The sequence below is a fragment of the Simochromis diagramma genome, unplaced genomic scaffold (genome assembly GCF_900408965.1).
Source record: "Simochromis diagramma unplaced genomic scaffold, fSimDia1.1 OVJJ01000302.1, whole genome shotgun sequence".
Classification (NCBI taxonomy): Eukaryota; Metazoa; Chordata; class Actinopteri; order Cichliformes; family Cichlidae; genus Simochromis; species Simochromis diagramma.
Window position 1 is genome coordinate 497354 of NW_024386792.1, and position 23016 is coordinate 520369.

The 23016-nt window shown below is 41.1% G+C and overlaps 2 protein-coding genes across 5 annotated transcripts in view; both read left to right on the forward strand.

Moving 5' to 3' along the window:
• The first annotated feature begins 891 nt into the window (after nucleotides 1-891).
• Nucleotides 892-13141, forward strand: LOC120728642 (monocyte to macrophage differentiation factor 2-like). Its single transcript, XM_040023679.1, has 7 exons — nucleotides 892-2089; nucleotides 6911-6992; nucleotides 7202-7362; nucleotides 7517-7591; nucleotides 9329-9430; nucleotides 9573-9642; nucleotides 9733-13141. The coding sequence occupies exons 1-7, from the start codon at nucleotides 2076-2078 to the stop codon at nucleotides 9937-9939; spliced, it is 711 nt and encodes a 236-aa protein (XP_039879613.1). The 5' UTR covers nucleotides 892-2075; the 3' UTR covers nucleotides 9940-13141.
• A 1710-nt stretch (nucleotides 13142-14851) lies between these two features.
• Nucleotides 14852-23016, forward strand: part of radil (Ras association and DIL domains) — a 32006-nt gene continuing 23841 nt past the window's right edge. For all 4 annotated transcript variants that reach the window (XM_040023671.1, XM_040023673.1, XM_040023672.1 and 1 more), the window contains exons 1-4: nucleotides 14852-15233; nucleotides 17463-17560; nucleotides 18620-18734; nucleotides 20100-20616. In XM_040023671.1, the coding sequence (XP_039879605.1) occupies nucleotides 18651-18734; nucleotides 20100-20616 (601 nt within the window). In that variant the 5' untranslated portion in view covers nucleotides 14852-15233; nucleotides 17463-17560; nucleotides 18620-18650. The remainder of the gene's footprint in view (nucleotides 15234-17462; nucleotides 17561-18619; nucleotides 18735-20099; nucleotides 20617-23016) is intronic.

The following is a 23016-nucleotide window of genomic DNA, read 5'->3' on the forward strand; positions in this document are numbered from 1 at the left end:
GGCAGAGAGCTCCAGTCCGACTCAGACGCCAGCAAGGTGGAGGTGGAGTACTGGTTTGGGCTGGTATCATCAAAGATGAGCTTGTGGGGCCTTTTCGGGTTGAGGATGGAGTCAAGCTCAACTCCCAGTCCTACTGCCAGTTTCTGGAAGACACCTTCTTCAAGCAGTGGTACAGGAAGAAGTCTGCATCCTTCAAGAAAAACATGATTTTCATGCAGGACAATGCTCCATCACACGCGTCCAAGTACTCCACAGCGTGGCTGGCAAGAAAGGGTATAAAAGAAGAAAAACTAATGACATGGCCTCCTTGTTCACCTGATCTGAACCCCATTGAGAACCTGTGGTCCATCATCAAATGTGAGATTTACAAGGAGGGAAAACAGTACACCTCTCTGAACAGTGTCTGGGAGGCTGTGGTTGCTGCTGCACGCAATGTTGATGGTGAACAGATCAAAACACTGACAGAATCCATGGATGGCAGGCTTTTGAGTGTCCTTGCAAAGAAAGGTGGCTATATTGGTCGCTGATTTGTTTTTGTTTTGTTTTTGAATGTCAGAAATGTATATTTGTGAATGTGGAGATGTTATATTGGTTTCACTGGTAAAAATAAATAATTGAAATGGGTATATTTGTTTTTTGTTAAGTTACCTAATAATTATGCACAGTAATAGTCACCTGCACACACAGATATCCCCCTAAAATAGCTAAAACTAAAAACAAACTAAAAACTACTTCCAAAAACATTCAGCTTTGATATTAATGAGTTTTTTGGGTTCATTGAGAACATGGTTGTTGTTCAATAATAAAATTATTCCTCAAAAATGCAACTTGCCTAATAATTCTGCACTCCCTGTAGTGCTCAAACTCTTAATTTTTTTTAAATTAACTGTGACATGAAACTCCCAGGTGTCAGCAGTGAATATTTAGCAATTAACCATACAATATATATTTATAATTAATAGTTTTCCAATAGATCAGGTGGAGCAAAAAGTATCCCTCTGAGTAAAATAAAAAAAGCCAAAAACAGAGCACACCTATCAGCGATCAGACCTCCTGCCTCTTCCTAAGTTCAAGCGACCTGCCAAGGTCAGGTTTGAAATGATAAAATAGTCAAGACTGAAGCATCAAAGGGGGAGATATTCTGACCTGTAATGTATGTAAGGGGCTGCCAGTAAATAAATAGATAACTGAAAAACGTGTCAGTGTGAGGAGCTATTTCTGCCCATCTTGGTTCCTGTAGCATATCTCATTAATTCCCCCACAGAAACAGAAAATTACATAAATGAGATATTTTTATAATTACATTCAGATTCAGTAATTAAAATTCTTGCATATTCAAGATATCTGGTTCTTTATTAAAAAGCGACAGTCCACATATTAGCAGCAAAAGTCTCTATGTGTCTTAAGGAACACTGAAGACCCAGCCAGATGACATCACAGTGACGTCACGGGGTTATATTGTTCATACCTGGTAAAACGCAGCGCAGACTAGGAGCCGTAGCTGAGTGTCGCTTTAAATAATCCTTCTCTGACTCGATAATTAGATGCGTTAACGTCGTCGCCTTATTACATAATACCAGTCCCTGAGAGCGCGCCTGCGCCTCCACCTAGAGACCAAAGCAGGAACTGCAGGCACGACTTGCCTCTGAATCAGCCCCTCATCACAGAATGATGTGGCAGCCTTCAGTGATGAAGAACAGCCCCCCTCACCGAGTCGTGATGAGGTGAACCGGCGGGGAGAGAGAGGGAGAAAGAGAGAGAAAGAGCGAGCAAGCATCAGCACCGACTGAGACTCATCCCCTCGTCCCCCCACTGACGCCCACACTTCCGGACTGGACCCTCTGGAGGCGGCTGGGTCGGGATGCATGCGTCTCCCAGTGCTGCTTGAGATGTGGATAAGACGACGACGGTGAAAAGGCGACGTGCTCGTTACCTTCCATTAAACCTCCTCGCTGCAGATCTGAACGCTGAACTAATCAATTATCGGCGGCCAACTCGCCCATCGCTCACAGGGGGGATTCAGGCTTTGGCCACACTGTCTGTCTGCCGTCAACTGTTGCCTATTTCCTCTGTAAATGAATCTTGTAAGGTGGGTGAGCTCATTCAATATACGGTTAGAGACTGGAGATGAACAGAAAGGCTGCTTTTTGGTAGTGATGATGATGATGAGGTCCAGGATGCTCATTGGGAACCAGCTGTAAATAACTCATATGTATTTCCTGCATGTCTCATAATTAGTGATGTATCTTTTTCAAATTTCTTTTTCAAAAGCTCAGGATTTCTTTTATTTCTTATTTTATTTTAAGCAAACACACAACCTGCCACTTCCCCCTCCTCTTCATCTTGCTACTTCTTCCTTTTTCCTCTTTCCCTGTGATCTTTGTGACACAGAGGAAAGGCCACCCCCTCCTCTTCCTCAGCCTTTTCAACTTTATTTAATATCTGTCACACAGAAGCCAACTGGATCTAGGCTGAGGCTGTCCCGAGGACAAACGAAGTAGACCAATGTTGCAACTCAGAATTATTTTCATTCTCAGCTCATGCTCTGCTAATCTGCTGACTGCTTTTATGCTATGAATCAGCTGATCATCTGTTCTGTTCACTGTCCATTACAACTTCCACACTCTGAGTTATATGTTTAGTGGTCTTGTTTTTAGCTCCAAACCCAACCAAACTGAATTGATGTTAAAAAAAATGCTTCCAAAATAGAGTCATAGGTATATATAGAGAGATACTTTATTATTATTATTATTTGCTTCAAAAAATAGGCCAACTGAGGCAATTGTGGGAGTAGTATTTGTTCCATCTCGCGAGCAGAGACTGTAATTCCCACAGCTCACACATGAAGTCATGTGTGCCACATTATGGGCTGAGGCGAAATTATCATGCTGCTTCTTTTAATCAGATATGATGTCAGTTGTCTTTTATGAGTACATCACAGCTAAATATATTTTTAGCTGCTTCACAATGCAGGGCACTTTAAGGAAGCGTGTGGTGGTTACTTTTGTTATGTAACATTTCTAGATTCATTTATTCATTCAAGCGCTGTCTAACATGTACCCGTCACAACTTCCTGCCACAGGACCCGGGCTGGCTTTTTCTAAGGAAACACCAAAACGATTAAATGATTCAATCAAGACGTCAGAGGAGCCTTAACAAACAAAAAACAGAATGAAATTTCCAGTGGTTTATCTTCACAGCTGTGACTAACTGCAGCTTCTCTATGTTGTGTATCAGTTTAAAAAAGAAATGTTTTTGGCCTTTGGATGTATTAGCGTGACAAGACGGGGGGTAATCTCAAAAGTTTTGATATAGCTGATAGATCAGATTTTCCCAGCCTCTTGCAGTTAGGTTTACTAGGATATATAGCTTAAATTATCAGATTTTAATCACCATTGTGGTTCTTTAATCTATATACTGTCTAATTTAATCCAAGACCTGTGTGATTTACAGTGCTATAACAAAGAAAAACAGTTATATGGCAACTATTTTCAGCAGTGTGTGGATGTTAACTTTATTATAGACATACATGATAGCACAAAGACCCATGAAGTAAAGCAGTGTTAATTCATGTCCGGTGTTAACTGGACCGAGGTCTTCACGGTTCATTTAGACCACAGAGACGCAGAGATGTCACGGGGTTTCCACAGCTCTGCTCTGCCCCATGAGTGAGTCCCTCTGCCTGGCCTCTGGCCTGCTAATTATCAGCCAGCTTGATAAAGTCATTAATGACCTGACCAGGCCTGCTGGGCCTGGCACTGACACACACTTGTATGTGTGCGCACTACAGAGAGTAAGCCAGACAGTGTGAGGCCAGTGTTGGATACAGGGTGGGGAAGTCTTTTATTTGGGACAAGACGGTGTTTCTGGGCTGGGCCGGTTAGTATTAATAGCTCCTAATGAGTGTCACTCTGAAAAACAAAGCAGCAAACGGAGGAGAAAGGGAAGAGAAAGGTGCTGCCATCCTTTTTATATCATCTTTCTTTAGTTCTCCTTCTGTATATATGTTCATGAAGGATCATGAATGTCTTATCAGCATTTTGACAACAACCACGCATATACCCACAGCTGTGATATTCCTCTTTTTAGATTATTTAGAAGTATTGTTTCTGCAGCCGCATGCATGCACAGCTCCTCAGATAGACAGCATAATTAGCTGTTGGGGGCATTTCATAAAAACAAATGGATTCTTTGATGTTCTGAGCGGTATTCCCTTTCCTTCTTTTTCATGTCTTACAACTTACAACATGTGGATGTGCACATGCTTACATTTTGTGTGTCTGCAAAGACGTCATTTGCCTTCCCTGCATGTTAATTTCATCATTGGGAAGCAGAGAGGAGCCATGGTGGGGGAACGGGAGAGGGAGGAGGAAAGAGAGGCGAAGAAAGAAAGATGAAAGCAGCGAGGAGTTTTCTGTTGTAGGGAAGAGGGGAGGACAATCCCTGCCTGTGGTTTCCATGACAACAGTGACATCACTGTCAGGGTGCTACCTCCTGAACTGTTTGAGTTTCTGTACTGAGTGTTCGCAATCAAACGAACAGATCGGAGTGTGCGTGTGTATGTGAGAAAATGTGGGCATGGCTGTATGTGTGAGCCGTTTCTGAAAGAGATCAAACCTCTGCTTCAGTCGCTCTGTGGTTACCCACTGTTGCCAGGCAACGGCAGTCATGGCAACAAGTTGAAGCATGTAGTAGCGTTGCTAAGCGAAACAAGAAGGTGGGGTGGATTGTTAGCATTGAGATACAAGTGGGTTTAAATATCATACACAGTAAATATGGTCTGCAGCTTAATTCTACAAAGTCCTATTAAAGTGGACCCATTACTCTTGTTATATAAATTCTGTTGCAATGCCAGATGCTCATTACAAACATGGACAAAGCCTCAAATAATTACATTAGTGTATGTACAACAAATGTTGGCCAATAGCTCAGGCTTCAGACTGACTTTTTTTTACCCTTGATTCTGTATCATGTCAGTGAGAGTAGATAACCTAATCTGATCATCCTGATGCACTCCCAGGCTTGGCTGTTAGACTCAAAGCCCCGCCCACCTGTTGTTCAAACCTTGTGAGGAGCAGTCAATTAGAAAACAGTTGGCGTAAAGCGAGAACAGCTTGTTTCAGTCAAAGGATGAGTTAAGTGTAAGGAAAAAAAGGAACATATTGAAATATAGATTATGCAAAGAGTCCAATTTTTTTTTTTTTTTTATTAAAAACTGACCTTTAAGCAAGCAACATGTGCTCCATAAACCCCAGTAACATCCGAGGTATATTCAAAACAACACCTAACAGCTTAAACTGAAATACCCATTTCTATAGAATACATATTTCATTAAATATTGCCATAAATTCAGAATTTTTTGGTGTGTGTGTGTGAGATTTTTTTAATGCCAAATTACATGTACTGTTTCTGTTATATTTACTTATAAAGGAAAGAGTAAAGTTAATGAGTAAATAATTACAAAACAGCAATATTGCTTAAAATTCAAATTTTGCATATTTGCATAAATGACCACTAAGTCTGAACAGATCCATTGGTATGATAGAGACCTTTGGCTTCGGTTAATGAGCGACCCAGTTTGTATGTATTTTTAAGTGTAGATGTTAAGATGATGAAGCATTTAAAATAGCAAATGTGAAATGTGTCATTTACATAAATGCTGCTGCCTGTAATAAAAAGAAAGGTAGCACTTTATAGTACAGCTCAGTAATAACATGATAATAGTGGTGTAATAATCAAAAATTTGTAACGCACAGTTAAAAAAACTGTCCAAAGAGCTGCACAAAACAATAAAAACTTCAAAAATAAAGATCACAAATTTAAAGATCACAAAAATAAACAAGATCGCAAATTTAAATGTGCCCACAATACAAAATAACCACCACCAGTTTCAGATTATGAACCCAAGAATACCATGAAATACAGCTAGGTTTTCAGATTTAAAGACGGCAATAATTGGAGCACTTGCAATGAACACAGGAAGCTGGTTCCGCGATGATGGATGCAACTGAGAAAGTCCTTCCATCTGTTTGAGCCCAGAACAGAGAACACGAAGTCAGAGCTTGTCACTATATCTAAGAAAAGAGGGATTGTGTGAAGGTGAATAAGAGAAATCATATAGGTGAGTGCCTGACCAGTGAGAGCTTTAAAAACGATTTATACATCTTGAATTTAATTCTTAAATGGAAAGGGACAAAATGTAGTGAAGCCATTATGGGAACGATATGATCTAATTTCTTAGCACCAGTTAAGTCTAGATGCAGCATTTTGAAGTAACTGGAGACAAGATAGAAACTTCTAAAGGAGACCACAGCAAATTATAACAACAGGCAACAGGCTTGAATTACTTTTTCTGTGTAAGGATTAAATAGAAAATATTTGAAATATTTGACGATAAAGCTCTGTTTTGACAACAGATGACAATTTGTTTGTTAAAACGTAGCTCAGGATCCAGATTCTTCACATGAGACTTAACACAGAGAGAGAGAGGGGACCCAGTTTATAAGGAAGAGAAAAAAGAACCTCCCAATTTATAGGAACTAAGAATGAATGAATTAGCTCTTGATTTCCATTAAGGATTCAAGAAGAGGAGTTATAGAGCCAGGAAAAGTGAACCCAAAACAGACACTTGGGGGACTCCGTAAAGAATAGGAGTGAACTCAGGAGACAGGAAAGGAAGGCTCTGTGTTTAAGATGGGAATTAAATTGTTTCAAAGCTATAACTTTAATACCTGACCTATTGATGAGCAATGGGAAATTATCATTTTAATACACACAGGTTATCAAACTGTTAACAAAATTTTACTGTGTTGTCACTAACTGGAATTATCACCACATCATTACCACCCTAGTTATTACACTATTATATAAATTTCACAGTAAAATTGTTAATAAATGTGATCATTTGCAGGTATATGAACAATCGTGTTCCTCCTAACAAGAGATACCAGCCCACCGAATATGAGCATGCTGCCAATTGTGCCACGCATGCGGTAAATGTGCATACACACACACACACACACACACACACACACACACACACACACACACACACACACAGAGAAAGTGATCATTAAACCCAGTGAAAATAAGAAAAATCATCATTACATAACATCAGCAGCATCATGCTCGTGTTTACAGTCAGTCCTGCCTGCCTGCCTCTTTGTGCCTCATGTTTCATTTATGCTATGAATTCATTTAGTTGTGGATAATCCCCAGCCTGCTGGGAAGCTCAGTGTTGCACTTCCAGTCAGAGGACCAATGGGAGCGGCTGTCAGCCTGGGTGTATGGGGCGGGGCTCAGCTCACTCTTCATCATCTCCACCCTCTTCCACACTGTGGCCTGGAAGAAGAGCCACTTACGGTATATACTTATATACACACACCCACATATATACATTGTAGCACAATATCGTTGATGCATTGGATTATTTTAAATATATCATTTTTAATAATGATGTTTCATATCTAAACAGTGTCACTGAGTCGTTTCTGAGCTGTTTCTGCTCCCTCTTCAGGTCTGTGGAGCAGTGTTTTCACATGTGTGACAGGATGGTGATCTATTTCTTCATCGCTGCCTCCTACGCCCCTTGGTAAACAAACTAGCCTGCTAGGCGTGTGTGGGTGTGTGTAAACTGTATATATAAGTAAGTACATTATTCAAATTTTATTTATATAGCTCATTTCAACACTTGTGGTACAAGGGGCTCTATGAATAAACACACAAAAGATGATTAAAATCAACATAACAGCAACAGACATAACACAGAACCCCCAACAACCACCACCACCAGCACATATTACAGATAGCAAATAGTGTTTCCAATAACTGGCACTCAGAGAGTGTTTGTTGAGCTAACTGCAAGGAAACTAATCCTCAGTCTGGGTCCGTTGTGAGAAAACCTATGCACCCTCCTGTTGTCAGTCATGATTAAGTTACATAGACTGTAAATAAAAGATGGCATTCTCCCCCCCCTTCTTTTCTTTTTAATCAAATGTGACAAGCAAGTGGATCTGACTTAAAATTGGTGTTAACGGTGAAAACTGCTCTACGCGGTTTACAAAGCGTCCATTAGTTCTGATTGGATTTCATGTCATCAGAAGATTTTCATTTTCATCTCATTTTTATTTGGAGGCAAAAGTGTCAATACGTTTTAGCCTGGTTTTTGTCCTGTTTTGTGTTTCTGTTTTGTTTAGTTATTATCTTGTTTTTATAAGGGTGGCTGTAGCTCAGGCGGTAGAGCAGGTCATCTACTGGTCGGAAGGTTGGTGGTTCGATTCCTGGCTTCCCCTAGTCTGCATGCCAAATATCCTTGGGCAAGATACTAACCCCAAATTGCTCTCCGATGCATCCATCGGAGTATGTGTGTGTGAATGCTACTTAGAAAGCACTAAGAACAATGTGCTTGTGTGAATGGGTGAATGCACAAGTCGTGTAAAGCGCTTTGAGTGCTCAGAAGAGTAGAAAAGCGCTATATAAGATCCATTTACCATAAGAAAAAAAAAAAGGGTGGTGAAAGTTATTGGTCAGCGAAATTAAAACTGCTGAAAACACTGCAAACTTAGGATCTTATCAGTGACAAGTTAGCCAAAGCATATCCTGTTTTATGAGCTGATTGGAATAATAGTTTAAAAAATAAACATCATGCTGTATTTTAAAAGATCTGCAATTAGAAGATGAATCCATGAGATTTCGTCATGCATTGTCAAAGGTATGTGCCTTTTTTGACGTGACGCTGTGCGCCACGTTATTGTTTACATGACATTAATTTCCAAAATAGCGGATATAGACAAACTACCATTGCTGTTACTCTGACTATCTGCAGTTTTACTGCAGTTTTACGTGTGTATATGTAAGTATACACACGTAAAACAGCAATTACTGTCCCTCCATTTAGAAAGACAGAGGCGTTCGAAGTTCACTCGGGCGCCTCTACATTCAACACAGACGCTGTCACAACCCAAATCCCAACGTCGGTTTTGAATAAATTTACTTTTTTGAAAAATTTTAATTTATGTACGCTATATGCATTTTGTTCATTCCTAAGTTGTGATTCTATACCAATCAAAATACTGTCTTTAGTAATTAACATTTGAAATGCTGAAGGTGTTTCAAAATTAGCTGCTTTTCCAGCAAAACAAAAACTTTACAGAAGTACTTAAGGTTTTGTAAGGGTACAAAACCCTGTTTAGTCTTTCCCTCCCTTTTATTTTTAGCGTTTACATGTGGACAGAGATATTTTTTCAAAACTGCACGTGTAGATGGCATTTCTTTTGATTGATTGATTGATTGATTGATTGATTGATTGATTGATTGATTTTTTCAACAGGCTAAACCTGCGAGAGCTGGGTCCCTGGGCGTGTCACATGCGCTGGTTAGTTTGGGTCATGGCGTCTTTTGGAACCACCTACGTCTTCTTCTTCCATGAGAGGTCTGCTCACATATTTATTTTCTTAGTATGTCAAATATTTAAACTTCTTTTAAAATTGATTAAGCTTTTTCCAAGCTGTTATTAAGATTGCCTAACTTTACGCTCAGTAACACCCGTGCTCAGTAACCCATTGCTGTCGTAGGTATAAGCTCATGGAGTTGATCTGCTACACAGTGATGGGAGTTTTTCCTGCCCTGGTCATCCTCTCAATGGTGAGGCCACTCACATTTTCTGCTGCTTGATTGGGTTTAAAATGACCCATTAAACAGTTTAAAAATAATAAACTTAATGCCTCTTCTCAGCCGGAGCAGTCCGGGTTGTGTGAGCTGCTGGTCGGCGGGGCCTGCTACTGTTTGGGGATAGTCTTCTTCAAAAGTGACGGCATTGTCCCATTCGCTCACGCTATTTGGCACATGTTTGTAGCTATGGGAGCGGCCATACATTACTACGCCATCTGGAAGTACCTCTACGCCCAGCCACCCAACCACCAGGTCCACACCTCCAGATGACATCAGCACTGACCTCACAGGAAGTAACTCCTGTTTTTGAGCGGATACGAGGGGCTGTCCACATTCAGGGGCTGCCTCATGTTGAAGGTGGGGGGATGGGGGGTGGGGGGGTAAACATGCACTTTTCAGTGTGACAGAAACCAAAACTAATGGTGCATTCAGGTCCCTCTCATCAGTTCGAAATGTGTAACATTTCCATGTTTATCACCAAAAAGTTGCCTTCAAGCAGCCAGTGAATGAATGGGTAAAACGGGTCCAAATCCAAATTAAATCTTTTGCATCGTCTTCACACTCCTACTTTTCTAAAAATAGCACCTTTAAAAAGCAATTTAAACTACTTTACTTTTTCTTTGAGGATAAAATAAAATCACATCAGTGTGCTGAAATAGCATAAAATAATGTAATGGAATACAGCACAGTGTGAAACACAAAGAAATACTTTAAGCCCTGTTTTAAGACAACAGTTAATTCATGCAGGTCTTGCAATTTTGCTTTGTTTTGCAGGTACTTCTCCTTGTTTAGCTTTGAATCTGGGACAGGAAGTACAGCTGGCCTAGATAATGACTGATGGAGTCAAAGATGTGAGACCTTAATGTGACAGCTTTGATTCAGTCTGAGAGGCAAAGCCCAGGGTGGAAAGTATTCATGAAACACTTCCCCGCTTCTTGGAAAACTCAGAAAAAAACTCATGTGTCTGTATCAGTATTTTATTCATTCAGATCTTCTGCCGTCTGAATTTTAGACAGGAAGTTAATCAACCCTTTTTAATTTAATTCTTACTAACCGATGACCAACTGAATCCAGTTACCTCCAGTGATGCAATACCTCCTGACGTTCTGAGCTGAGAGGGCAATCAAATGCACCATTTAATGGTTAATTATCACGTTTGGTATACATGAAGGATAAATATGTTGAATCTGAACTTCAAGGCTGGCAGCTCCTGAACTGGGACCCCCCCCCCAAACATTTTAGTTTTACACTTCTAACAGTATTTTGCAGATTACTATTCTCGGAGATTTCTCTCTGTGCCGTGCGCACCCAGATTTAGTGTGCAGAAGCGGAATTGAGGGCATTGTCTATTTGTCAAGAGGAAGATCACTATTAAAATTGGCAGACTCGACTCATGAGATTAATTTTAGTGTTTTTAGTTTGATTACACTAAGCAGACTGCAACATCAGTAATTTACTATTCCCAATTCAGAGCTCTAGATAGTATTATTACTGCTATTGTTATTAGATGTGCTATCTACACCATAGTACTCTGTATGATTTTAACAATAGTTGCTTAAGTCGGTGACTTCCTGTGAAGTTTTTTAAACATGATCGTAGAGGTTTTTTTTTTTTTTTTAAGTTGAACACTCAGATATTTGTAGTTTTAGTCTTGGAGACTTTTACTCGTGTGCTTCCACATATACCAGGCGCCACACTTTCGATACAGTATTTATCAGAGACATACAGTACATGCCGACTTCATCTATATTTTCTTCTGATCTTCTCGTTGTGTTACTCGATCATCTTCTCAGTCTTCATCTTAAACGAATGGAAAACAGCTGATAGCTACAACATGGTTGGAGCTCAAACCACTGTCTGATTCAGCACTGCCAGAAGACTTACTGCCGTTAACCGATAGCACACTACTACCATATATGTATGTTTCACACTTGAAAGGAAACTGAAGCTATAGTATTGTTGAACAATCTGGCCCGATAATAAAGGCATCTCAGGTGCGTGCGTGTGTGTGTGTGTGTGTGTGTGTGTGTGTGTGCTCGCGCGTGTGCTCGCGCGTGTGCTCGCGCGTGTGCTCGCGCGTGTGCTCGTGTGTGTGTGTGTTTGCCCAAGTGTTTGTGCCTGTGTGTATCCTATACTATCTGACTACCATGAATCCAAAGCCTCTAACTGGCTGAGTCTATGTTTACACGTGAATGCATGTACCTTGAACACATCAAAATATATCTGAAACATGTATGTATTCTTAGCGTCGAGTTGTACGTGCTGCTTCGTGGTTTAAAGGACGAAGCAGAGTGTGATTAATGTGGCGAGAGGATTTTAAAAGGTCGAAGCAGCTGGTATTTAAGGGTTGTCAAAAAAAACTTTTTCAATATAGTTTCACTGCAGTATGTCGGATCATCTGGGCTTAAAAGTCCAAGGAAGCCACATTAAAAAGGACCACTGCAGCTGCTATGGTTGTTTGCAGCTCTAAGCAAATAAATGCAAAGCTGTTTTTATTTATTTATTTATTTATTTATATGCTGGCACCTCCCCATACAGCTTCACCTGCTCACTCACAGCTGCCCCAGAAGTTTTCTGCAAGTTTTACATATATGGATTTACATAATGGATAGAAAAGATTTCAAATCTTTACACCTGGACTCTTTACCCCTTGAAAGCCCGCTAGCAGTAACAATTAAAGCTCTTTTCTGTCATGTTTCAGGGCTGCTTATAGAACAAAATGACTGGGCGTACATCAGAAGTCAGGTCGTATCTGCCTGTGTAGCTACCTGGGAAAACCTGGAAACTGCCTGTTTGAATTATGAAATAAATGCCAGAAATTTTTAATTTTTTGAAAATGTAGAGTTTATTGAACTTTTTGACAAAAGTTTTAATTTGTATCATTTGTCAAAAAAACAAAACAAAAAGCAGAAACACTGACACTGACTAAAAAAATCTCACAACAGCTGATGTATTAGATATGACACACTTAGCATTACAGGGCTAGTAGTCGTCAGAAGGTGTGAAAACTGGTCATTAAGGGCAGAGGGGAGGTCGTTAAATCGTAACTTTCTGGGGGAAAGAGTTTGTACTTCAATAACACTTTAAGCAACGCTGCACAACCCCCTAAATTTGCTGCAAAACTCTGCAAAAGTTTGCATTTGGAGTTAAATCCATCACTGTGATGAGCACTTATGAAATGCTGTTTATTTGCCCGTGCAAGTGTAGTAGGTCATGAGGTAACGCATAAGGTGAGCGTTACCTTTAAATGTTGAGGTCGACACACAAACCTGGATTCAGATCCAAACCGCAGCTCAGTTTTTCCTCTATCGCTCAACGTGTTTTAAGGATAAGCCTCTAACTAGTGGACAAAAACTGACAACCAGCACAAAACTGGACTGAAAACAAGTTATTTTATAATATCACTTTGTTTGTGTAGCCACTGTTGCCTCAAGACATCTAATAATCATTCTTCATTCTATACTGAAGGGTCCAAAAACAACACGATGACACCAAACCTTGAATAAAAGTGATAAAATAGTCTGAGGGTGACACAATACTTTATCATTTTGTACATTTGAGACCCTAGCATGAAGGGGAGTGCGTTTGTCGCACAGTGGATATCTTATTTAAAACTGAAACAGAGTTACTCTGGAGTATTCGTGCTCTCAGTGTTTACTCGAGTCTCTGGGATGAACCAAACAACTGAGAGAGTTTACAGTTTGTCTTGTATCCAAGCCAGGTCTGGCTGCGGTGAGATAAAGTAAAGGATTTGATGTGTGTCTTGTCTTGATTACAGTATGTGTCTCATTCAGACATACACCCCACCTGCCTTTGTAAAGATCTTTATAACAGCGTCCGCGAAGCCTCGTGGACCCTCTGTATATTATTTATAGACGCTCTGTGATTGTGGAGCTGCTGATTCTGTTCTCAGTCCTGCTGGTGTTTCCTTTCTCGTCCTACAGGACTGATTATATTATCTCACCCTTATTCTAGTTTTCATATTGGTTATTGTGTCTGTGGTGCTTTTTGTGCTGTGATAAGCCGATATGATGCCAACAATGCTTTTATCTTTTCTATTTCTCTTGTAATAAAAAAGCTTTTTTCATGCATTTTTATGTCGTTTTTTATAGTGTTTCACCTTTTTTGTAGCTCATGTAAGAAAAAAATGTTATTTTCACAAGTAGTTTTGTTACACCAAAAACATATTACAAAATGAGCTCCAGATGTATCTAAACTACATTATAGTGACCAGTCTGTCCTTTGATCTTGTTTCATACCACTTTAATCCAATCAAGACTTCATTCTCAAGGAGACTGAAATAAATTGAGGCGGACTTATTTTATATAATTAGCCTCATATGAGGAGAGGAAATGAGACACCAGAAGAAGGGAAAAAAAGAAGGTAAACATACAGTCACAATAAAAAACAAAGTACACAAATTATGAGGTTTTACATGTCGATACATAATAAAAAACAATCTGGTCCACAGAAGGTCTTAAAACTAGGTAAATCTAACGTTAATAAGAAAATAAAATATTTACAACACTATGCAGAAGAGTGTGAAAAAGTAAGAGCACCCATACTGCTGCTACATGAATTAAGAGGGTAAGTGGGGGCAGGTGCCGCTAATCAAATGCACCAATAGGCTGAACTCTATTCTGCTCAGTAATAATTTTATCTCTTTATAATCTTATTGGTGTGGTGTGGCCCCCCACAGCAGTCCCAGTTTTCTAATGGGGTAATTTTTAAGCCCATTCCTGTACTTAACTGAACATCAGCAAGTGTGAGCATCTCTATGAAAGTAGGGGTTCTCTTACTCTGCCAGAAAGGACAGACATTACTGATAATCTTAAGAGGAAGGAACTGCTCTGGGAAGTCCATCATTCCACAGCAAGAATTTTGGCTTTTGTGTTTATTTTGTAAATAAATCATGACACTGTGCAGTATCTCATGTTGATGTTCATCTGGGGTTGTATAAGTCATTTTAAGACTTAGTAAGGATTCGATCATTTCTATTATATATTATATATAGGGTGCAATACTTTCCACGACTGCAGATCTATTATCAAGACGATTACCCTATTTTATTTTTTAAGTGGAATATATAAAACCACGCGTTAAAAGACCACGTTGTTTCCTTCTTATTCCGATCTACCGTTGTAGTTCGTGCTAGTGCCGCCTCTGTCCGCCAGGGGGAGTCGCCTCTACACACTCTGGTGCCAGAGCAGGTGTAGCGAGGTGAAGCATCGCGTGTGGCTCGGCTGTTTCCGTCACGGCTCGGCAGTGAACCGCTGTGGATGTGGGAATGCGGTTGCCGGAGGCTGTGGGCATTGCTGGACACTCGGCGGAGATGTACGCACGGGAGCAGGAGCCCACAGCGGCTGGCTGTCGTCCAAGTTAACGGGCTGTTTTGGGGATGCGGGTGGGACCCCCGGACGGCTGGGTGTCGCTCGGAGCAGGGCAGCTGGGTGTTTTCTCCCCCCCCCCATTTATAGAGCCTGTGATTTTTCTGCACGGTAGGGGAATAAGAGAGACACCAGGAAGGATTCCCCAGCACTATGGAGCCACGCACTGCAGACAGCGTGAGTACAAACGCACAGACACCGGCAGAGCCCCCGGGGGACTGGGCTCGCCTCTGCTGGAACCACTCATCAACTTTTCCGCGACCTATTTTATTGACAGGCAGACGCGTCACTGCTTTCTGCTCCCCGATATGTAAAAAACAGGTTTTCTTTCTCTCTCTCTTTGTTGAGCGTTGCGCAGATGTCCAAACAACATTGAGATAAATTGATAATTAATTGTGTGTAACGACCTCGCGCAGTAACACAGACGCACCTGCTGCCGTCAGAGATCGGCTGCTGTGAGTTTTCCGCGCCGCGCCTGACGGCTCATCAGCGGATTAATTTCTGAGGATCTTCTCCTGCCTTTTGTTGCCACGGCGGTTGCTACTGACGACCAGTGAATCCAAAGTCGTAAACAGACGGACCGGCTGTAAATAACGGGCTGTCACAAGTTCAGTCCTATATTATAATGTAGGCGTGGGCTTTTTCCTTAACGCACTGCTTAAATCTGACCTTCTGCTGGTAAAGACAAGGACAACCACAAGTCTGTGTGACATGGTTACTAAATGTAACACGACCTCCTGGGTTACTAAACGCAACCCAATTTACCAGTGCGAAAAGGTATCCCCTCCCTCTGTGTGTGTTTCTTTCTGCGTGTAGGATTGAGTTAACTGCAGCCAAGTAGCCAGATTACCATGGATTAGCTGGCATTTAAAATAGTCGCGTTATCCCACCAGTCCCTGCACAGTCAGCTACAACAACACCTTTTAGGTTGCCTGCCAAATGTTTCTGCAGTAAAGGAACTTAGGGTTGTAAATGGGATGCAGTTAAAACGGGTTGGATGAGGTTCTGCTTTCACCTGATGCAGCTGATTCCTGATGAGACCCTCACTACAGGTCTATCGGTCAAAAGAGTTCATGCAAAGATACGAATGAAGCTGACCCACCTTAGGGGCATAGATGGGAAACAGACTTTTTAGGATGTAGGGTATTTTAAAAAGATTTGGTTGTTTGGTTGGTTGGTAGGGTAGGGGTTAATTGAAGGTCCTGAGCCACCGCTCATTTCTTTATATTTGGCTTGGAAAGGTGCAACGATTTACTGAAACGTGTTGAACAAACGTGGAAATACAGTTAGTGAAGCAAAAACACCCAGCTTTAAAGTCAATATTTGGTATGATCACCTTTATTCGTCACACAACCTGAACTCTCTTAGTTAAGCTTTCTTGTCATTTCTTCTTCAGCAATATTTCTCCAGGCTTCCTGAACGACATTCAAAGCTCTTCTTTGGAGGTTGGCTGCTTTTTGTTCTGTTTTCTGTCAAGATGATCCCCACACTGCTTCAATAATGTTGAGGTCCGGGTTCTGGGGAGGCCAATCCATGACTGAAAGTGTTCCACTGCGTGTTTTTCTATCCAAGTATGACTTTACTGCACTGATGGTGTGTTTGGGATCATTGTCATGGTATTACATGATGGATCAAAATCTGATGGTACTTTTCTGTTTTCATAATTGCATCAATTAAGACCACTTTTAAGAAAAACTGCAAAATATAAACAAAAGAGGGTTGGCTCAAGATTTTTGCACAATACTGTATATATACAAATTAAATATAAAAATAAAGAAAATCCATTTGAATAATTTAGCAGTGTTTTTAAGTGCGGGTTTTAGGCTTTCAATGTGGTGATTTGCTGCTTTACTCTGTTCTTTGTAAATTAAAAATAAATAAATAAATAAATAAATGTGCTTCCAAGTAGTCAGCCTTAGGTCATTTATGTTCTGTGATTGTTTTATTTAGTTTTATTTAAAAAAAAATTTAAATGCACAAAAAAGCATTATTCTAATATACTAAAAAAAACAAGTAGTTGCAGAGAGAAAACTCTGTGTGCCATATGGGTCTGTTTGCTGTCCACACTATATAATCTACACAAAAATAATCTATTAAGTGTTTATTCGTTTATTTTGTTAAACATAACAACCACTGCAGACACTGCTTGATTTTCAAAAAGGCAGTTTCATTGCAGTATTCAGTGTTCCCCTTCAGCACAGAGCCAGAGTCCTGGTCGGCTTTTTTTTTTTTTCAACCAAGCCAAAGTCAAGAGTCTGGCGTGAAAACAGCTTAGTGCTTTCAATGAAATCATTAAAAAGCTAAAAGCAGACGGTATTATTTAATCCCAGAGGACGTAGACGGGCTGTTAATGATGAATGGGATCCTTCAGCTTTGACCTGAACATCATCTGTTTTATTTTTCCAGCGTGAAAGGTGACAGTGAAATGAATTGCAGAGCATATGACAGTCAGCTGTACACACTGTGCTGCTGCACATAGAGGCAAAAATACTAACTGCATCAAGGTACTCACCACACACACACACACACACACACACACACACACACACACACACACACACACACACACACACACACACACACACAGAGTTTTGTGTTTGTTTTTGTCTTCATGGTCTGTTTACAGTGGATACATTTAGATTTTCTTTATCGTCACCAGCTACAGATATTATGTGTTTGATGTAGTTGTATGTCCAGTGTTACTGCATGTTTTTCTCATGTTTGTGTGCATTTAATTTGGAAATTAGGCATGCACTGATCCAGCTATTTCCATTTCAGATATTATATTGTTATCTTCCCTTCTGGTATCTTCGGATACAGTTGCTACAGATACAGATCTAATTTAGTACCAGTGTTAGATTAATAAGCTGTGTTCCTCACTGTGAGGAAGACACCGGGAGCCATTCTTTTAAATGTAGGCAACCTCAAGCTCAAACAGTTTTAAGAAGTTAATAAAATGAAGAATATAAAAAAAGGGTTTTATTATTTGCACTAGTAGCTCAGTGTGAGAGTCTTTACTGTGTACTGGTGTTATTTATGGTTACTCTAGTTTCTGCTTTTCCTGCTCCCAGTCTCACTGTGACTGCATCTCCTTCACAAGTGTGTGTGGAGCTGGTTGGTGTCAGGTGAAGTGGAACAATAGCAATCAAGTTGACAGCAATATGTCATGTTGACTGTAAGTGCAATACAAGTTTCACAGCAAGAGTTAAACTGCACTTAATGAGAGTGAGAAGTTTACTGGGAAATCTTCATGTCTGAGGCTTTTCATAAGTCACATGACCACAGTTTGCTAAAGTCAGAAACTGTAGCAAACATGCAAAGAAAACTTTGAAATGACTTTAAATTGATGCACTACTGCTGACTCGTTCCAGGATAGAATTAAAAAGAATAGACTGGCTCCTTAGAACGGGCCAGTGAACTGATATCTAGTCCAGGTTTTTGAGTCAAGATCGGCTGGATATTCGATCCAAATATCGGATCGGTGCATCCCAACGTAAAACATCTAATTCCTGTGCATCAAATTAGGAACAAAGCATCTAAAAGTGTGTGTTCTTACTCACCAGTTGTGGAGTCTGTGAAGCAAACAGCAGCATCATGTTCTACGGTTCTTCTTCTGGGGCGAGTATGTCCCTGCCGTCCAAGAGCCGCTTGAAACGTCAGAGCAGGACCTTCACACAGGTACTCACACACAAACACTCGGCATTTACAAACACACTCACAGAAGAAAGCTTCAAAACGGAGGTCAAAATAACTGATTAAAACAAATAAAGTGAAATAATAGTGGTTGCTTATTTGATGTATTGTGAACACTTAGTGTCAGTTTAGCTTATATCCCAGCTGCATTCTCCTCCGATGTGTGAAAACCCTTCATCGTGAATTTCACTTTGCTTAGAGGTCTAAAAAAACACATGCATCAAATATGATTCAGTTGGCTTTAAAAGGTTAAAAAAGAAGGCAGGCTGGCCTTCTGTTTATCATGTACACCATCATATTGGGTGAGGTGTTAAAAAAGGCCTGGTTCATTACCATCACTGGAGGTTAAGGCTAAAACCATTGTGAGACCTTGTCGCCAACCCATCATGTGACCTATTGAGGTCACCTGAGGCAAGGTGTGAGTGAAGGTAAAAGCACCTGGGATGGTATTTCAAGACTACATCGCAGGGGGCTGATAGCTGGCGTTTTGGGCCACCACCTCTGCTCAGTGATGGTCGTTCACAGTGGACATAGCTGGACTCCTTTACTCCTCTTTCAAAACCATCTGTCTTTTCAGTCCAAAAGGTGAACAGTGGCATTCTCGAAGAAGGGTCCTCTGTTCTTTAGGTGCAGGTGTACAGCTGCACTTTAAGGACAAGTGCAAAGTTTAAGGTTTAAAGGATCTCGGTGGTGAAGTCGCAAACGTGCAAGGGATAAAAATGAAGCTTTGAATGGAGAACAAAATCTAAGAGCACCATAGATGTTAATGAGAGGACGACCTTGTAGAGGGCAACCCCCAAATCTGTAAATACAGCCTGGTTTTCTCTGCTTCATCAGTCTCTGCTTTGTACTATATAACCGAGAAATGTCTAGAAATTCTGACCAACATGGAAGAAATACACTGCATAAACTTTTAGCACATGTAAAATAAACATCTACAGAGACTTTATGCAGCACAGTTGACTACTTAAATATCTTTATTATTTTGTATTAGGAGATATTTCAGCTCTCCATTAAAAATGGGTGTGCTTTATTTTGTGACTGTGCATGCTGGCTCACTGTCGTGACTTGGCGGGGTGCTTGATGGACCTGAGCCAAAGTCACTGTGTCACCTGTGCGTATCTTGCTATGACAAGTCACACTGCCTGCCTTAAAAATGTGTGGTGAGCACATCTTCATCCAGTGTGCTGATGAGGATGTTTATTCCTGAGATAACATAAAGCCAAAGTCATACACGTGTGTTTTTTAATAGCTTGGGTAAACATGCAGATCCTTTTAAGAAGAAACTGTACATAATGCCTGTCACTGGGTGGCCCTGCAGTACATTCACTGTTTTTGTGTGTTTGCCAGGTCCTGTACCGTACGTTAAGCTACAGAGACCGTGTTCCTACAGACACTGGAACAAACACCCGAGGGGACCGGCGCTCGACGACTGAGCCTCCGGAGCGGCCGGCCGACGACCCGGCTGAACTCTCCACTCAGAGCTCGGCCCCCGGCGTGTTGAAGATTTTCGGAGACGAAATCTGCGCCGGTGCCAACTACAAGAGCGTCCTGGCCACGCCACGCTCCAGCGCGCAGGAACTTGTGAAAGAGGCACTCGAGCGCTACTCGCTCAACAAGGATGCTGCCCACTCTTATGTCCTGTGTGATGTGATCGGACGTTTCGAGGGAGGGGGCATGATCGGTGGGGGAGGAGGAGGAGGAGGGTGGCGGACTGAATGCTTGCGAGCGCTGGGGGACAATGAAAAGCCGCTGTTGCTCCAAGAGCTGTGGAAACCCCGAGAAGGACACGCACGTAGGTTTGAGCTGCGCAGGAGAGCAGAGGTGGAGGAACTAAACGCTAAGGAGAAGGATACGATTACGGCTGGTGAGGAAACACACAAAGAAAGATGCACAGACACACACACCCACACAGGTAGTCAAGTACACACTCAGCAGCTGGTCTAATTCCCTTCCTTTCTTAACGTGTCAAACTCAGCAGAAAAGCACAGCTCGTTAGCTCCTCTGCAGTGTGTGTGTGTGTGTGTGTGTGTGTGTGTGTGTGCGCGTTCACGAGTACAAGCGAGGGAAGATGCAGAATAAAACCTTTTGTCATAGTTATTATCCTGTAGACAAGATGTTGTGCCTGCATATGTTTATACGGAGGTGCTGCGAGGAGGAGGTATGTAATTTAGGTTTCTATCAGAGGCACAAACTCCTGTGCTTTTTACACACACACACACACACACACACACACACACACACACACACACACACACACACACACAGCGCAGTGTGCAGGTGAGATGCTGGACAGCTGGTCGATTGATTGAGTGAAAGCTGAAGCCTTCAAAACCGGAGGTGTGGATGGGTGTAGGCACTCTTGTGTTTTGTAATGATGACACATTTGTACTACAGTGAAACGGTATCACTTCCTATTAAAGTACCTGCACGATGCTGCGCACACCTGGGCGAGATTCTCTCTGTTCAGTAGATTCAGGAAGCTCAGGTAAACAGCAGTTGTGACTTTATATCTGCAATGCAGCACTATGAAGGCTGATCCACACTGAGCTGTGTACCGTTGTTGAAACCATGATGTGACCTTTTATGCGTAATTGGTTTACTGATTGATGAAAAGTTTGCCATTTACACACTCACACGCAGCAACTGTGGGTTTTTTTGGTAGAGATGGAGCGAGTATTTTGAGCCTCACTGTCACACATAGCTGCAACACATTTCTCATGAAGCATGCCAGGGTTTACTGGTTGCTATGTCAACTTACGTGCTGGCCAGAGAGTCGCTTAGTAATCTGCATGAGGCTTGTTTATGGAGGGATGTATTACCAAAGATTAAATAACCCATAACATTTTCTAAACGTAGGCTCTCGTAAGGAAAAAAATGGATAGTGGCAAACTATCCAACTCAGAACAACAGTCACCTCGAGGCACTTTATATTGTAAGGTAAAGACCCAGCATTATTAGAAAAGAATATCCCAACAATCACTGTGGGGAAGCACTAGGTGACAGTGGGAAGGAAGAACCCCTTTTAACAGGAAGATATCTGGAGCAGAACCAGGGAGGGACAATCTGCTGTTTCTGGTTGAAGGTGAAGGAAACGAGGAGTGTTTTAGGGTGTTTTCACACCTATAGCTCATTTACTCTGGTCCAAATCAGTTGATGGGTTTGTAAGCTTGTAGCTTGTAGTTTGTTTTCACACACAAAAAAAAATCCAAGTCAACTCCAAGCAAACCATGTGAAAGTATTCAGTCTGCTTATTGGCCACATGGGTCTGGGGTGGAGCAACAAAAGTATATACAAGAAGAATGTCCTATGTTCATTTTGCAACTAATTGTTAGCCGTACAGCCCCTTACACATCTGCAGTACCTTGACATATCCCTACGTACTCCTGGTACTTGGTTTGGGTGGAGGTCTGATCACGTTCACACCATAAACGAACCGCTCTGGAGTTTGTTTAGAACCACACCAAGACCGCCTCCTCCAAAGGGTCTCATGTGGTTGTTTTGATCTGCACCCGAGTGTGATTACTCTGTACACATCTGCACAAATGAATCGCACCAAGAGGGAACATGAAACAGAGTGTTCAGTCTGTCTAATTTAAATTAACTAAACCCTGAAGATGTGAAAACACGCTTAAATTCAGTTCAGGACTTTACAGGGATCCTAACATTTGCTATTCCGTCCTGTTCAGGAACTATTTTTGTCATTAATAATTTAAATGTCCAATGTTGGGCATATTTCAGAGCATTTTGGTAGTGCTGGCATCTTTGGTAGTTTAAAAAAACAGATGCGACAAGTATTATGAACAAGATTTACAAAGTAGACCTAATTTTTATTCAGTAAGACTAAAAATGAGTCACTTAGCTCATAAACTCATAAACAGGAAAGTGTTTAGAGAAGTTAAGACAGAACAGTTTTCCCACTGATATTATAGTCCTATGTCCATGTTTCATTGTGTCTGTGAGCCAGGCACATTATAAAAGGCTCACTGTCTGTATGTTAGCCCTGCGACAGATTGGCACACTATGATAGGATAGGCTCCAGCCCCTACAACCCTAAACTGAATAAGTGGAAGAGAATGGATGGATGCATGTTTTGAACCTGGACATTAAGAGCAAGCAGAGAAACTAACTAGCTTTCTAAAAAACCTATTTGGACACAAAGTTAGTAAACTCATCCTATAATCCAATTTGTCTGGTTAATCTATACAGTATATAATTTTATGCCCTGGTGACCATTGTTTTATTTAGATAACGATGTAAATGACTC